We start from the raw sequence: 18,696 nt of genomic DNA, 5'->3' as shown, positions 1-18,696 counted from the left end.
TCCTTGTCATTACCTTTTCTTCCTCTCCTCTTTTAACCTACACTTCTCACTCCCTCACTATTACTTATCCTATCACGCAATGTTACACCACGTATACTTCTGAACGCTCTCATTTCCATGGCATTTACTCTACTCTTATTCTCTGCCACAACAATCATTGCCGTATGTTAACGTCGGGATAAGCACTTCTCTATGTACGGCCAGTGCAACGATCCATTTACTCTATTTCCAGCACTAACTCGTTTCCTATATCAATGTCATACTTTCCATCCGGATTTTATAATCTACCAATACAATATTGATATTCTATGGTTCGATTACTATTACCCGCCTTATTACCTAATACGTGAGCATTCACAGCTGTCGTTTGTCGTTTGAAAATTCAATAAAATTACCGTAATATCTATTTGAAATATAATGTTTATTTAGTATAGGTTGTTAAGCATTAAATTTCAATTTAAAGTAGGAATAAACACTTGTGCTCAAGTCAAACTCGTTATACAGATAATATCTGTGATTTAACATACTTCCAACGGCCATTAACTAATATGAATATAGGAATATTGTAAAGGGGGACTCATCAAGCGAAGAGAAGTGGGATTAAAATTAAACCCGCGTAAAACGTACAGCATATGCCAATACGAGACTGAGGGCCGCACCCCAGCGCTAAACAAGATTTTATTCTCCTTAAAAAATACAAATACACCACGCTTTTTGAATCGCTGATTGAGAGCAAATAGTGAGAATTGAATTGGAGAAGTTAGATTTCTTGTGTTAATGTCGTAAGGAAGTATACTAACAACTTATGTACGGTGATTACGAAGCGATTGTTCTTGTGGCATATCTGTATAAAATACCTATTAAATACACACATCTATATATATATATTAATTTATAAATTGTGATTCAGGGATCTCGTATAGGCAGGATTAGACGGTCTTGGAATCGATTATATGATTAATATGGTTAATAAGACGAAAACTAAGAGTAATAAATTGGAAATCACAAAATGCTAGTTTAAGTTTAATGTAATATATAAAATTCTTCCGAAACGGCTCTACCGATTCTTATGATTTTTTTTATGGATATTCAGAAAGTCTGAGAATCGGCTACTATTTTTCAATCCCCTAAATGTTAAGGGTGGTCCAAATCTAAATTTGAATTTTTATTTTTTTATGATACATAAATACCTACAACACTTAATTTTCAACCCTCCACGATCAACTCCTTTTTTTATTATAGTACATAGTTATTTTTATTGAACTAGAAAAATGTTTCCTTGAAATAATACATATGGCAAAACGAAGTTTGCCGGGTCAGCTAGTATACCTACTGTGTAAAATTCAATATAACATTTGTGAAAATTCACAGAATTAGGTTACATGTTATAAGTTTATTCGTAGAAATGAAATAGAATTCAAAACATACTTATAAAAAGCGAAAAATCTCTTATACATAAGGTATTCTCAGAATTTCTATTAAATTAAACGAGATAATAGGAAGCAAATTAAATTCCCCAGCATAGGGTAATGTTTATCAAAGAAAGCCTAAGAGGCTGATTATGACTGTTTGGTGGTAGTCCGTTTGATGTGCAGTGAAGCGGTCACGCCCGAAGAATGCCTTGAACGCTGCCTACTCGGTATACTTATGTAAATATTGGAGCTTGTGACTTATTAAACTAGCTATAGTCTACGGATTTTCCTTTATGTACTTAGACTATAAACTTTCAATTTTTAATTTTCTGTATACGACGGCTTTCGCAAAAACTGTGTAACGTTTACATCATAGAGTATACAGTTTTAAGAGTTTTCTTAACCTACTTATAATAATAACATTTGGAAATTAATAAATAAAGAAAAATACTATTCAAATATAAATAAAGGGATCAATGACCCATAGCTGCCGTTTAATAAAATATTTTCTATAGGTATATAAGTCTATAAAGTAAAAAAATCTTACATCGATTGCATATCTAAAAATCTATTGAAGTAGTTTCTATTTATAGATGATATGAGTAGTCTAGACAGTATTGTATCTGGTTAGACTTTTAAAATGCAATAAAATTGTGCAAATTAAATTTAAGAGTGCAAAAATGCGTCGGGTTTTATTGGTAAAACCTTGCTTTTCTACACTGCTAAATAAAACCGTTTAAAAAGAAATGCTTCTAAAGTTACATTAACTGCCAAATCAAGGGCGTACAACAGACAAGAGAAATATACTCTCAGTCACTCTTATAAATATATATGCATACCATTTCAATATTTTGTCCATAGAGGTTAATTACTTCATCCCTATATCGTTACTGTATAAAATATTTAGTTTATTGTAAAGATTTGTTTACAGCCCCTAAACTAATAAACATTTCGTTATAATACCCCAATATGTAGCTCAAGTTGATGGTAATCTCCTATTTTATCTTATCAAGTATCTGTTGATCGTACGTGGGGTGTGTGTATGGATAGAAAATTATGTTTCATCAAAATAGATGTACGTCAATATAGTATACACGCTCTACGCTTTTCGTAGCACTAGCCGTAGCAATCGGTGATGACGTTTGAAAGATCCTATTGTTTAGGTTAAATAATTCATATTTTTCAATTAAAACGCAAATAAAACCATTGTTATTATATATACAAATTCTGTTCATGGGTGCCGAGTAAGCACCTTTCTAGTCAAAATAAAGTTTAGTTTAATGCCCTTGCGGGATGATTAATGATTTTTAAAAGTTTGTTATTGCTGGTTATACAGCATTTGAATGACTAAACCGATATCGATAAAGTGCTTTGTGGTATAGCGTAAATATAGTAATTGTGTGATTTGCTGTCTGTACACGCGGTATAACAAGTGTGGCACTCGACTGGAGTGGACAGAGGCTGGGGATTAGGCTAATATACGCAATCCGTTCTTATTCATACGTGAGAGAGAGTGCCTTGTTAAAGGTATACTATACATAATTATACATATATATTTTATAAATACATATACATTAAAAAAACTAAATCATTATTTCTTTTTGATTAAAATTATATTGTATTCTAGCGTCATTAATCGTTCATAAATAAATGATAAATAAACAAAAAATTTAGTGTTACTTAATACATATTTGCAATGTCTATAGAGATCCTATTCCAAAAAAACAGCATTCGTTTCGTAAAAGATATTTGCAGTTCTTACAATACAAGTAAAGTTATAGTTGAAAATAAAATTTGTGTTCGTACCCGAATTCATAAGCAAAAATCGATTCAATATTTGAACATTATTGCACAAGTCGATAGTAATAAGAGGGGAAATAAAAAAAAATCGCTCGTCGCACGTGTTCGTAGTCCGTACTTAACTCGCTTCGGTTGACACCCTCGAAGTGATGTGTTTTGAAAAGTACAAATATTACACCTAAATAGTGCAAGAATACATACACATATTTTAAAACTTTACTTACGATTCCAGACTGATCTGATCTATTCGTTCATTTTAAGTGCGGCGTTTATCAAAATCATTGTAAAAGATTCCAGAAGATTCCTATCCCAGATTAAAGCCAGTCGCACACACTGTCAGAAATGTATTTAAAATTAAATTAGTATTAAATTAATAATTATCTATTAAAAATAACTTTTTGTGTGTGAGTGACTACATTTCTCCATTAGGTATTATTTGAAAATCAACTTACTTCATACAAAAAATACTATATAGTAACCAGGTGTATAAAGTCCAAAGTTAATAATGTATGATGGTTAATTGTTGCATAGTAGTAGTAAACTTTGTATGAATCGAGTTGCTTTACAGGGTACCTAAACTGTTATTGTTCCTGCTACTGAGTTAGTCTAATCGTAATGAATCGATTTATGTTACAGAATTTAGACTGTTTTAATTGAATTTAAATTGTTATCACTCTTAGTCAACCGAATTAATTAGACAGAAGCATGATATTATATTGCCTATAGTTTTCTTTAATAAATGGCCCATCTAACATAAGATTTTTTTAATAAACTAATACACTAAAGAACTATAATTTAGGATACATAGAACACAATTTACGTAGATGTTTGAGCATGTCAAACTGACTAACCAGTTTTTGTTTGCTTATTAATTAAATGCTTAACGCTGAACATAAAACACTGAATACATAGCGTAATAAAATGAAGTTTTATCTCGATAATAACTCGTAATAAAAAGAAAATCTAATAGAAATCAATAGGCATTGTAGGCGGGGTTGAGGCACGCTTCGTCTCGGCTTATTGCACTCAAAACTTGTAATTAACTGGGGCTGAATTGTATGGTATTGATGACACCTTAGCCTGTGCGTTTAATGAAATTACATGCCTTTATATCGGTGATATTAAATTGAATTTACTCGGATAGGACCGGCGCTACGAACTGATAAGTTACTGGCCTTTGTTATACATTTATAATACATATTATCAGGCAGAGTTTGTTAGTTAATCTCAGATCATCTCGTTCTAATTGAATAAAACTGTTATGAATAATCCGGAATATTTTCACGAAATCTTTATAACATTATAGCTACAGATACAGTTGGACCTGCAAGGCACAAATAGTTCTGTTTTTGCAAAAGTTTTCTGTATGGAGTAATGCTGTATGGAGACAGGCTTATGGCTACCTCTCATAAGGATCTTAATTAAGAGGTGATCCATTAAAATAAATACCAGTTGGCTTATCTGTAGAGCAGTGTTGGCTTAGTGGCTTCAGCGTGCGACTCTCATACCTGAGGTCGTAGGTTCTATCCCCGGCTGTGCGACAATGGACTTTCTTTCTATGTGCGCATTTAACATTCGCTCGAACCGGCTTGCCTTAGTACTAAAAAGTCGACGGCGTGCGTCAGGCACAGAAGGCTGATCACCTACTTGCCTATTGATCATGAAACAGATACAGAAATCTGAGGGTCAGACCTAAAAAGTTTGTAGCGACATTGATTTTTTTTGGCCTATATGTTATAGCACATACATATAAGTTGCGAATACTCAAATCACTTTTTTAAAAGGAAAAAGCTATTTAAATGTATCAGTGGTATACAAATAGCCCGAAGACAAAGATGTCAAAAACAGTTAAATAAACAATTGTTTCATATATTTATTTGCAACTTCAATATAAGCCTTAAATCCCACGAATTGCGGTATTAATTTCTCTCTGACGCTTCTCTTTAACCGATTTATAATACCCATCAATCCATTTTGGACTTTATTAATGAGATATACAGTATGTTTTTCGTCAGTGCGATAGCAGTAAATTCTTAAAATAAAACATTGGAAATTGTGCGTTGTTGTTTTGTATTAAAGTGTATTTTTCTTTCGTTGTATTTTTGGGTAGGGTGGGGTATAGTGGACCACATGCGAGTCGCGTGCGCGGCACGCGTTTTCTACGGTAATCTTCTTTGGCTCTCTTTGTTACAATTTGTTGCCGCGATATCCCAACCCCCGTGAGATCGCCATCTCAGATATGATACGTAATGATATTTTAAATCAGTGTTCTGAGCTACTCAGCGGAACAATCTGGGCTTAATATCGTCGTATACTGTGTATTTTCTGTTTGTAATGGTTTAAGCTGTTTCAGAGCTGTTTTAAACTTGGTTTTTATACTACATAAATTTACGTAGTATGTTCATAGTTAATATACACATATTAGTTTTACCTAAAGTCTATATAAATGTGTTGTAAAATACACTTTAAAATATAATACCGAAAACAAATATCATACAAAATTTCTATAAATAATGGTATCATATAAATTGAATGTACAAAAAATGACACATCGGTCGTTGACAGTAACGTGACAAGAAAATATCGCGATACAATAAAATAAAGTTGTCATCCCCAGCAAAAGTGCCGGGAGCGTGCTAAATGCATTAATTTGGCCTGGATTTAGTGGCCCGGAAGTGATTTGCTACGGGAACGCATGCTCAACACGATATGACCCTATGACAACCCTGACGACAATTGACCCTCTCACCGCATATTTTTATTGTTAATTAAAATCGTACTGTAACATTATGGATATTAATCACACATTTGAACGGCAAAACGCATCGTTTAGGGCTGTGTATTTAGCAAGGTTGAGTGGTTTCGCTTTTTTAGTTAAGGGTCGTTAGTGTAAAGGTTTAACTAAAGTTTCGATCTTGTTTATTACTAAGCTAAACGAGGCTATTCAATTGTAGTAAACTAAAATTTAATTTCAACATGTAAATTATTCATTATGTTAAAAAGCAGTACGCATGTTCGTGTGATAATTATTGTATAAATTCCCTTCAGTTTTACATTATTTACAAAATTAGAACGGACGTCACTATAAATGGATCTCATGACGTTAATATATTCAACCTTTAAACACCCTTAAGCATAGATACGTAAACACGACAACCCTGTGCTCGATAAATACGACGAGAGCATGCATAATATTATCTACCTGTTTATAGACACCTAAGAGCCCTTCCTCCCCCTGATAACTTAAAGACTTTATCCCCTATACAGGAATTTTTACGGCAACAAAAGCCTTCATATTTTCTTTATTCGGCGCCGTGTCGAAATCGCCCGCTCTCCCCATCCATTGGAAAAGATGCTCAACTCTTTCGCACCTATTACGATATCCTATGTTCATCTCGTTTTACAGATACCTTCCATTTGGGGGTTTTATGTTTTTCTCGATGTTCTTGGCGGAGGTCGTAATGCTTCTTTTTCTCGGAACGTCAACGACAGGATGATGGCGGGTTTTATTAATTAATTTATGTTAAGTATTCACAAGTATTCCGAGGGGTGTTTAGGAATTTACCCGTTGCTTAAATTTGACTTAATGACTGTTTTCACATCTTAATCTTTCTTTTTTCGGCTCGCTTGTTTTTAGGAGATCATAAAAGAGTGAAACCTGTACTTAAATATAAGTGGTACTTGAAGCGTTAGGCCGTTTCTCCACTGCTCCGGTCCGGCAAACGTTAATTACCGATCCGATTTAGAAACTCACTACAGTACTTACGTGCTTCTCCACTACTCCGGCATCCGGTTTTTAACGATCCGATAACTTGCTAGATCGGAACGCGGTGTTTTATCGGTCCAAGTATATCCAAGAGGTTATAAATTATTATTCACAGGTTTATTTATAGTTTCTTTATTTTGAAAGAATCTGGATAACCTGGACCAAACCAAATTATGTTGCTATTTATTTATATTTTTATACCATAGTATTAGTGAACTATTTATTAAGTAGATTATAATATTTCAAGATAGACAATATAAAGAAGTAATAAACTTGCCAGGGCAATACAATTTTCAGAATTTAGAACGTTTTATTAATAAAATAAATTATATGGGTTTTAGTTAATATAAGTGTTGCATGATAAATATACAAGTTTCGATTATTGTCGGATCGGATGAAGTGGAGAAGCGCAATCCGGCTTTCCGATATTTTTCTCATGACTCATTCCGGTATCCGACGTCGGACCGGAGCAGTGGAGAAAGGGCCTAAGTGTTTTGTTTATGTAAAAATCAGCTCGTGAGTATTCTACCTAACACTTAGTAAAAGTATATTTTTTATATAGTATATACGTTTATATGAGAAGTTAATAATCAACACAAACAGATGTATCATTTGTGATACCTACATGTAAGTTAAAATACAATTTAAAAGGCATGGATAATAGGTATAAACTAAATATTGATTTTTAAAAAACGTAATTTTCTGATGTACAGGTACACCCTACCTCTATAGTAATAGTATATACCTCTATAGTGTAGTATTCATAACTACAACGCACACAGATAAAATATTACAGCATGATACAGTGTGTTTCTTTTGTGCAAAGTATAAACTTGAACCTTCTAGGATTTCGTTCGACTAAAATTATTTTGTATGGTTTTAACTTGCTTTTTTAGATTTTTTTATTATAGATTTATATTTAGTTTTCTTACCAGTCCATTTTGACTATAAGGGATCTTTGTTTTTATTACAGCTTAATCACAATTTAACAGATCTATTAACATTTCGTGCAAGTATACAGAAATACAATACAATTAAAATAAATAAATTAAAAGGAGGACAACTGGCGGCCTTATCGCTTTCGAGCGATCTCTTCCAGGCAACCCACGACTTAAACATTCAATATTGTGGTATAAAACTGTATCAAAGTAGATAGCAACATCCTGATACTGAGTCCTATTTCCGGGGAAACTAAAATGTGTTCGATGATGCTATAACATTTTTGTTGCCAACAGGATTTGAAACCAAAAACGTAAGTCGGATTTAACCATCCTATATGTGAGCCATCTAAAGGCTGTCCCAGAAGGGAGCCTTATTCAAAAAAGGGAAAGACGAAGAAAAAAGTTATAACGTCATATTGTTTTGCTACGGGGGGAGTGGGGTTCGTGGGGGCGATAAGGCGTTACGGCAGTACGATTTTATATCGCACTGAAATTATAGAGATTTTAAATGCCTGGCTGAAGCGCGTGTCTTTGTCTGCAGAACAAGGGTATAGCCTATTTTCTGTTATACATTTCTTAAATTCATCTGAATCGAACTATCATGATGACATATTGATAATTATATGTATTACATATAAAATTATCGTGTCACAATGTTAGTTACCATACCGAAACGGCTTGACCGATTTTTATCAAATTTTATATGCATATTAAGTAGGTCTGAGAATCGACTACTATCTATTTTTTATACCCCTAAGTGATAAGGGTTGTCCACCCCTAACATTTTATTTTTTAGACAATTTTTTTTGTTCTGATTTTTAATGATTCAGCATATAAAAATACATACAACCCCTTATTTTCACCCCTCTACGTTCAACCCCTATTTTTTTTATTTTTATTAAACTAAAAAAAAATTTCATAGAAATAATATACATGACTAAACGACGTTTGCCGGGTCAGCTAGTTATTATATAGAAAAGGGATGTAAACTAATCGAAATTGCTACGAACTGATGATTTTACAGAAAAGTTGCTTTATAGCATAATCTTCGTAAACTCTTCATAAGTTCTCGAAAAGTACAAGAATTCCTCAGATAAAAACAGTTTTTATGTAATAATTCAAGTAAAATTCCTTTGAAATTCAGATTAAAGTTTAAAGGTTATCAGAACATTTAATATAGCCTCTTTACATAAATCAGTTCTAATAGAAATCGTACTTACACTTGGTATATTATCCGAAGAACAGACTCCTTCGCTGAGCAGACGGTCTCTGATCTCCCACGCGAAGATTGAGGGGCATTCTCGTTTGTACTGCGCTATCTTGCTTACAACTTCTGCTGTCGCTACGCGTGGCTTTGAACCCCCGATCGCTCGAGGTCGAATAGACCCAGTCTCGTAATATCTAAAAGAAATTTATGTTAACAATAATAATATAAAACTTTGCTGTAGATCAGTATTTCACGTGTTCACATTTTTATATGGTTGTTTTATATGAGCAGTGTTGTTGGTTTCAGCATGCGACTCTTATCCTTGAAGTAGTTGCAATCCCAGGCTGAACACCAATGGACTTTATTTCTATGTGCGCATTAAATATTCGCTCGAACGGTGAAGGAAAACATCGTGAGCAAACTTGGACCCAAAAATTCGACGGCATGCGTCAGGCACAGGAGGCTGATCACCTACTTCCCTATTAGATTGACGAATGATCATGAAACATAAATATGAGGCCCAGACCTCATACTCAAAATAACTTTATTCAAGTAAACAAGTACACGTATGAACGTCATCAGAAACGATGTTGATTCTAAATTTACATTTACTACCAGTTCGCAAGTCATAGAGCATAGAGCGGGCAAGAAACTCTCCGCCACTCTTTTTAATCGCCAAGTTCTTTGAACTGGAGCAAATCCATTCCATCATTTAAATATTTGTCAAATTTATAAAAAGCTTTATTGATTAATTTACGTTTAACGAGAGTTTTGAATTTATTCAGTGATAATTCTCTAATTGCGCTTGGGAGTGTGTTTAAAAACGAATACAATTTCCATATAAGGAGTGGTTTATCTATCTTGTTTAATAACCTAAAAAGGGTGTAGTGCCACTGATTTATTTATTTTTATTGATATAGTTTTTTATATGTCAATAAAACGGGACAAAAGTCAGTCGCAAATATTTAACCCACAGTAGAATTATGAAAGTAGAAAGTGAATATTTTTTGTTAGTAGTCTCAACCATAAATAGCACTAGTGAGATATATAATGTATCAACGGGTTATAAATATGAAAACAGGTTTTGTCTGGCTGTCAGTGAGCGAGCTTTTTGCTTAAGTTTTAAGTCTTAAAAATAACCAAATAAGAATTTGGTTAGATATAGTCTCTGGTTTGTTTACTGGTAATTAAATCATATTTTAATACGTATTATTTTTCACATTATACGCCAGTATAATAAATACATCAGTGGCACTACAACCTTTTTAGGTCTGGGCATCAGATGTCTGTATCTGTTTCATGATCATTTGTTTAATCTAATAGGCAAGTAGGTGATGAGACTCCTGTGTCTGACGGAAGCCGTCAACTATTTGGGTCTATGACATGTTTTCCTTCACCATTCGAGCGAATTTTACGCCAGGATATCGGTGCTTTTTTTTATTTGGTTTTACAGTGCATAATTTCATCTATAATTAAGAGTATAAATATTTACAAAAGCTTGTCACAGCACACATACATTGGTACATAAGAGAAACAACTGTTTTGTGTAAACTTTAAATTTGATATTGATTTAAGTTGTTGTATTGTAGAAATAAAAAATTGCATGTTTATTAACAAGTTTAGCATTAAAAACTTAGATGGATAGTAATAGATTACAAAGATAGATATAGATAATATAACAAAGACTAAAAAGTAAATAACTGCCCATAACATTAAGAATGTGTTAACTGCTGTAAAAATTATTAACCTTTTAATTCCAATTAGTTATTATTTACTTGTTATTTGTTCTATTTTAGTTGAAGTGGAATTGTCTCTTTGTAAATAAATATGTTTGTCTAAAGTTTTTGTTGGAATACCTAAGTTTGCTGTTGTTATTTCGTCTCAGACGTTACAGTGTTTAACCGCAAAGTTAATAAGAATATTCCATCAATGAAAATAGATCGTCTCATGTTACATGGTCTCAACCAGGTTAAATAGAGCCTTGGGCCGTGTCTCGAATATTTTGGTACATTTTAAACCCATATGGCATTTTTAAAGTGTGAAACTTAATACTTGTTCGTAGACTAACCTTAAATATTAAAAAAGTGTTTTTTAATTCGATAAATTTTGAAGCTATTGTAGAAGTGTTAGTTGATAGAAAACTAAATTTGAACTGTATTAATATAAATGAACTGTACTTAATATTACCGATAGCAGTATATTAATCACAAATATCTACAGTCTATGTTATAAACGAAATAAATCTTTTGAAAATGGGCTCATTAATTAACAACAAAAATCACCTCTGTTTATGTAGATTGAATTGAAGAATTGTAGATTGAAAAGAAAAAGAAGAATTGTTAGTTATGCATAAAACGCTGATTATATCTCATGTACTAAATCAAATAAATAGTGCCATATATTTTGAAATACTTTAATTGCATTCAAACCTAAAGAAACTTTTTATACAGGTTGTAACCCTGACGTTACGATGCGGTCGCAACTATGATACTGCGGTTACGGCTAGTTAGACCTGGTATTGATTACTGGCAACATTTTTCGGATAACTGGGTGTAGTGTTACCAGAGATCTATGCTAATTGTGGTTTGGTCTTGATATATTACGATTTATTGAACCATTTGTCATTTTGATTACTTCAAGGTGGCTGTGGTGTGAATTTGTAATTTCATATTCACAAACTTACTGAACACTTTTCAAGCTAACTAAACTCTACCTTAGTATAAAATTGAATGAAGCAGAAATTAGAGAACGAAAAGAAGACTTTTCGTAACTGAACCCTCATCTGGATTATTCCAGAGCCACGATTGCTAAAGTGGCAAACAACTCTGCTCCGAGATGTGATAAGTTCCAATTTACCTCCTATAATTCACGCTTCAGTTCATGTATGTTCTAAGTATGAAACAACAGCAATGCTACACGTACCTGCCGAGTATCTTGGACACGCAGCCGTTGGAGACCTGCAGTATCCGGCTGATGTCGCAGGGCCTCGCGCCGGAGTGCGCCAACTCAACGATCTTCTGCCGCGTGGAGTCAGGTAGCGGTCTGCCTCCTACAAACACCCCGCCGAGCTGGTTAACACCGCTGTGACCTGTCCATCACAAGCCTGCTTACTCTAATTAATCACGCCACGTCACAGACTTATGCAACAGGTGTCTACACAGCAGTATATTAGTTTATTATTTTTTATGGTATCAGGGAATAAAAAATAATAACCTAATAAAATGTGTTGTCTATATTTTAGCCGAGATTGGCTTGTTTACTAATTAATAGAAATTCTTTTTTTTAATCGGTTTAAAGTATGATGGCCATACTTTGGGCCTAATTAAAGAGGCGGACTGGGTTTTTGAAGTGAAACTTCTTTAGGCGCATGAGGATAAAAAAATTTAAACGTCACGAAGATGTGCAGCGTTTTTATCGAAGAAAAGGGAGAGAGCGATTGAGAATGATTGAGAGAGAGTGAGAAGGGTAAATTACCTTATAGAAATTATATCTTTAAAATTAAAATTTATTAATTAATTTAAGAGAATTAATGAAATATTAGTATTTTATATTTTATGCAAAATAATTTATCGAAATCTCAAATTAAAATAATAAATAAAAAAAAATATTTGTTATTTGTATTAATTTTCGACTCTATTAATACTTTAATGACAATTAAATTCATTAAATTCATAACATAATATCTTCCTTTTTCCCTCCCTCTAAGTATCGGAAATCTAAAGTTTTAGATTTGTATAAATATCAACAAGAGTTAGTTTCACTTCTGCCATGTGTACTTTGTACGCACGCACTTTTTTTATTATAGCAAGTTAGCCAAGTCCATCTCCATAATATCTATAATTTTTTGTAAGAAAAGTGTAAAAATCACTATTTGATTCATGGATACTCGTTTCTCTTCGAGACTGGTTTTCAGTAATAGGCTTTTGCTAACATACTATCTTTAGCATTCAAGTAGGTATTTTAGTATTATTTAGCTTGTAAATATATTTAAATGACCATAAGCTAGCGCGATCATTTAAATAAAATGTATGTTCTAAGTTTACCAATATAATAACAATAATTTATTTTAAATTCGTATGAATGGAAGTCTAATGGAATTATTTGTTTTGATCAGCGTATCATAAATAGCTCTAAAGCTACCCTACCCTATATACAAATTACAAAAGCAAAATAATTGTACTTGTAACAATAATAAATTGGTATACCATAATAATTAAAAGCAAAAGTTTTAATACACTAAATACTCTTTGCTATATTCTAAAGTACCTAAGAAACGTATAAGACTTATCGTCTATATGTCTATGCAAATCTTACAAACTTAAACTACTTTTTTAATTAAAGTAACATCATATTATATAATACAAGTTTCAACAACATTCTAATATAAATCTTGGTCTAAAATATATGGCAATTACGATGAACACATTCACAAAAAACCCAGAGCTACCCAGCATCTAAGCTAATAATAGTAAACAATGGTGGTCACCATTACCTTTACCTTTGTGCGCCAGATCGTCCATTCGATCCAGAAGGTTGGTATCGGGTGGCCAAGGGGAGATCGGCGTTATTTGCTGCGCCGGCAGCATTGTGTACACCCCGTATTCTTCTATGATGATGCCCTGTACAGATGACATCTACTTAATGATAATCTTGGTAAATGCTTCAGAATAAATTGTAGATGATCATCGCCATTACTAGTGGCTGGTATTGCGTTATAACTGACATCGAATCCTCGCCTCAAATTCAAACTTAAAATAACTTTATTCATATAGGTAAACAAGTACACTTATGAACGTCAGAAAAGAAGTTAAATTAGTTCTAAATTTACATTTACTACCAGTTCGCAAGGCAAGGGCGTAGAGCGGGCAAGAAGAACTGGCAAGAAACTCCGCCACTCTTTTTAATAGCTAAGTTTTGAGTCATACAAATTGTTTGAACTGGAGCAAATCAATCCCAAGGATTAGGATCATTTAAATATTCGTGAAATTTATATAAAGCTGTATTGATTAATTTACGTTTAACGAGAGCTTTGAATTTATTTAGTGATAATTCTCTAATATTGGCATGGGAGCTTGTTGTAAAAAAGAATACAATTTCCATATAAGGTGTGGTTTATCTTCTGGAGCCTGGTTGGTCGTACGCTTATATTAGTTCTGTCTCGAGTATTATACTGATGAAGGTAACAAGGCTTCATAAATATATTGACCAGATAGTGTCTTAATATTTAATTCCTTATGCTTATTCCGTACCGACTCCCTTGGGGAAACACAACAAATACCCCTATCAGCCCGCTTCTGCAGCACAAATATGGATTGAACCACTGCAGAAGCACCCTACAGTATACCGTACGACATAACGCATAGTGGCGCCGTGCGACTCTCATCTCTGAGGACGTTGGATCGAATTGCACCAATGAACTTTATATGCACATTTAACACTCCCTAGTATGACTTGATGGACCGCTTAAGTGAGACTTATCCTCAAAACTGTACGCTGTCACAAAAGTCGCTGGACTGAAACCGGTGAAAACAGATAGATGCGAATCAGGACGCTTAGACATGAGCTGCCGATTAAAGAGAGAGAGTCTGACTTACTTCAGGCACAAAATGCTGGTCACCTACTTGGCTATTAGAAAAAAATATTACGAAACAGATACAGTGACCCAGAGCTAAAAAAGGTTAGAGCCTTTTTATAAAATGTAAGTACTTAAGAAGGAGGAATATTATTCCATTTTAATATCTCTGATTCAATACAGATCCGTTCTTCCGGACTTGGGTGATTCATAAGGGCGTAAGCTTTGTCATTTATAATTTAATATGTTTAGATGTATGTAATTTTTTATAACTGAATAAAATGTCATCAGTTTAAAATCGAATTCATGTATTTATAAGGTAATGAATTATATAATTATGCAAGAATTGATAAGTTTGTTTATGAATTTATAAAACTAAAATAAAAGTAATATCTTTCGGCAATTTTTAGAATAAAAATCTAATGACAAAAATCATAGTGTTCATTGATCCTTATTCTATGACCCATAGACGCTGGAGTTACGCGGGAATATGAATGTACTTCAAAAAAATATATATACACTTGAATTGTAAGGAGATGGGTTTTTTAAATTAAATTAGATTAGATTTTAATATTTTATATTAGTTTAATAATGACACCAAAAATTTCCATAGAACATAGAGTAAAAAAAACTAAAAAAATCGTAAACATGTCATTGTGACAAGTATCAGTTGATTTGACATTAAGTGACAATATTTATCATAGCAAAAATTGTATTTGTCTGTCAAGAATTCTGAGTTATATTCTCTTATAATGCTATTGGAAAAATTTACGATAGTGAAATTAAAATCCATCCATGCATTCAACTAGAAACTCACAAATTATTAAAAAATGTAGTTTGTGAGAACAGGTGAAATGGAATTAGTAAATAGGATTAATATTGTATTGATTTTATTAGTTATTAAAGAAATTATTGGTTCTAATGAAGCGCAAGATCTATCGGATTCCATAATTAACGACTTATATAATAAATACATGGAAGCTATAAATCGAGGTATGTTTTAGAAAACATTATATTATTTGATGGAATCCCATAAGGCAATGGGCGCATTCCTACATGTTTCATTGATATTTGAATCATAAATGAACTGCGGCGACGGTAAAAATTAAAATCATTTGGATGTCAAGTAACATTCTTTCAGGAGATTGTCGGTCCAACGTGTTCTGCCTTGTATACGATTTTTCTCTGTATTCATAAACAAGGGTATATTGTTACTCTAATACGTGTTAATTATTCAACCCACGCTTTACATATTTAATAACTGTCATTTAAAAAAAAAATAGTTTAACTAGTAAGAAATTGTAAGATCTTATAAAGGCGCAGTGTTGGTCGTGCGTTCGAATATCGGCTGTGCACTAATGTAATTTCCCTTCTATGTGCGCACTGAGAACTTGCTCCTACGGTGAAGTCAAACATCGTGAGGAAACTTGCATATCTCAAACCAGAAAATTTATGACAGGCACAGAAGATCAGACTTATATTAGTCGATAAATAGAAAATCATACGAGGAAGGGTTGCAATCTGAGGCAATATAGGGTTATACACAACTGGATGATTATTAAGATCCTAAAAAACTTTCACAGATGGTGATTTGGTCATACTACGGCGACAATTCGATCAGAATCAACTATTTGAGATACACGTTAAAAAGTTAAAAGAAGTGAATGGATACAAACTGCATAATCTAATGATCAAAGGGAAAGTAAGGTCTGGGAGTCCCTTTATTTACATAAACAATCCAGTTGAATCAAAAATGCCTAACGCCTATTTGACTTTAGAAGAATTTAAAGAGGCATTAACTAAGAGGGTTCAGAAGCATAAAAAAACAACATTGAATTTTGTTGACGTATTTTTCACAACTAAAAAACCTAATACACGCCTTCACATGAACTCCTCAACTATATTAAATAATGCCACGAATGTTTTGAAAGTCACAACGAATCTAATAAGGTCATCCTTTACATCATCATTGAAAGAGGAGAATGCTAGCAATCCAATTACTTCAACTAAAGCAACGGCTGAGAAGTTGTTGGAAACTACAAATATTTTGAACTCTTCTACGACTGCAATGAAACTAGATTCGCCTACCGAAGAGACGAGTCTTACTACAGTTAGCATAGAAGATTTAATGTTTTTGCGAACATTACCAATGAACTACACCTATACTGAAATAGAAAATTATAGCAATATGTCTGGAACTTCAAAGACATACAAAAACAACACTGTAAACCCTATTAATATGACTTCAATCATAGACCCTCAAATAAATGATACAAAACATCAAAATGCTTCACACCTACTCAAGGAACAACAGAAACTAAACAAAGATGTAACATCTGTTGATTCTATACCGATTAATATAACAAAACTTCAAGACAAGGAAGATATGAGTAATCCTAATAAGACAAATGAAAATCAAATTAAAGATGGAGTAAATATGATAACAGATTATCCCAGTACGAAAATTGAAAGAAATGAAACTTATAACCTCAATGTCACTATTTTAACAAGTCCTGAGATAGATACAACATCATTACCGAGTGGAAGTTCCATCATAAATTCAACGAGTCCAAGTAAAATTCATAACGTCACTGACACACATATGCCATTATTCAATAATACATATAAAACGAACAATATAACTATTGAAGTTCTTAGTACAATTTACACACAAGTATATCAAAACCATAGTGACGTGACTATCACCGATTTATCAGAGAAAACTACAGAATCAGTAATAACAAAACTATTGAAACCAGAGATAAATAACACAGAAAATACAAAACTAGATACATACATCACAGTTGTGACTAAAGCAATTACAAAAGTAATAAATGAAAGTTTTACTTTTACTAACGACACTCCAGGATTGACTAATAGCAGTAATTTAATTACGTCCACAAACACGAGTACTACAGAAACCTCAAAAAGGGTCCCGAAACGAAAAGTTACCTCGGAAACTTCTACTATAAGAACGCCGTGGCGTAGAAGAACGTTTAAGAGGGCTACCACAAAAAGTACGACCAAAACCAGAAGGTCAACGTTGGGAGTAAGTTACTTTTTAATTACAATATTAGTTTATGTTGCCGTCGGGCTTGATTTAAAGTCTATATAAAAATCTATGATTAGCGGCTTTATTATAAGGTAATAATGCTTTTTTTATTGAAGTGATATCACAAACATTTAGAATCCGTTACAACCTGTGTTAAAAAATCAATGCATTTCTTTGATAACAAAGATTTGGTTGATATCATATTTCTTGCGATTGTTCATGCCATTTGCAGTGAAGCTTATTAATTCAAGATATATAAAAGAAAAATAAATTATACAATATAATGGGATAATACATTTATATTTTTGGATACCAATTTGACGTTTAAATTATTCTTATGTAGCTTACATATTTGGCTTATTTATTAAGTTGGCGCGTTTATAAATAATTAGTAAACGGACTTACTTTATGTTATATCAGACTTATAACATGATATAATAATTGCTAAAATATATTTATTTTGTTTTTTTCTATCAAATAAACGAATCACTTTTATATTTCAGAGACCACTTGTATTTATGGGAGGGCCCTGATATAAAGAAATATTACATGATTTTTTTCTGTTCTTACCTTATAGAACTTTGAGAGAAAAAAATCCTAGTTATTGCCCTTGCAATAACTGTTGTAATTTTTAACTGCAAAACATTTCACTATGAGCAACACTAAAAACGGGCGTATCAAAATCGTGTTCGCGCCAAACAAATGTTAAAGTGTCAAACGCGCGAACATTGTACTTCTGCTACAGAATAAAGGCGGCACTTCACTGATTACAAAACACAATCTCACGTGGAACTATGACCCTGCCGTCCGCTTATACCTTTATAGAAATGAAGGGCTGATGTTGAGATAGCTCTATTTGGTGGAGCCATAAGTGAAAGAGACAACAGCACTCCACTAACTCCCATTGTCGAGCGCTCAGTACTTAGGACTGCTCACTTGCGCGAAA

At 32.9% G+C, this 18,696-nt stretch overlaps 2 protein-coding genes across 4 annotated transcripts in view; one reads left to right on the top strand and one right to left on the bottom strand.

The window, feature by feature from the left end:
• The window catches only part of LOC125051797 (paired box protein Pax-6-like), a 45,443-nt gene extending 26,789 nt beyond the window's left edge, over positions 1-18,654 (bottom strand). For 2 of the 3 annotated variants that reach the window (XM_047652353.1, XM_047652354.1), the window contains exons 1-4: positions 18,321-18,654; positions 13,625-13,745; positions 12,049-12,214; positions 9,140-9,320 (exon numbers count right to left, since the gene is read on the bottom strand). In XM_047652353.1, the coding sequence (XP_047508309.1) occupies positions 9,140-9,320; positions 12,049-12,214; positions 13,625-13,712 (435 nt within the window). In that variant the 5' untranslated portion in view covers positions 13,713-13,745; positions 18,321-18,654. The remainder of the gene's footprint in view (positions 1-9,139; positions 9,321-12,048; positions 12,215-13,624; positions 13,746-18,320) is intronic. The other variant, XM_047652355.1, reaches the window with a different exon arrangement.
• Positions 15,422-18,391, top strand: LOC125051796 (putative mediator of RNA polymerase II transcription subunit 26). The gene is made up of 3 exons (XM_047652352.1): positions 15,422-15,691; positions 16,282-17,747; positions 18,254-18,391. The coding sequence occupies exons 1-3, from the start codon at positions 15,553-15,555 to the stop codon at positions 18,281-18,283; spliced, it is 1,635 nt and encodes a 544-aa protein (XP_047508308.1). The 5' UTR covers positions 15,422-15,552; the 3' UTR covers positions 18,284-18,391.
• Positions 18,655-18,696: the final 42 nt, after the last annotated feature.

Source organism: Pieris napi, chromosome 8 (genome assembly GCF_905475465.1).
Source record: "Pieris napi chromosome 8, ilPieNapi1.2, whole genome shotgun sequence".
Classification (NCBI taxonomy): Eukaryota; Metazoa; Arthropoda; class Insecta; order Lepidoptera; family Pieridae; genus Pieris; species Pieris napi.
Note: the sequence above shows the minus strand (reverse complement) of the source record. Positions and strands in the feature narration are given on the sequence as shown.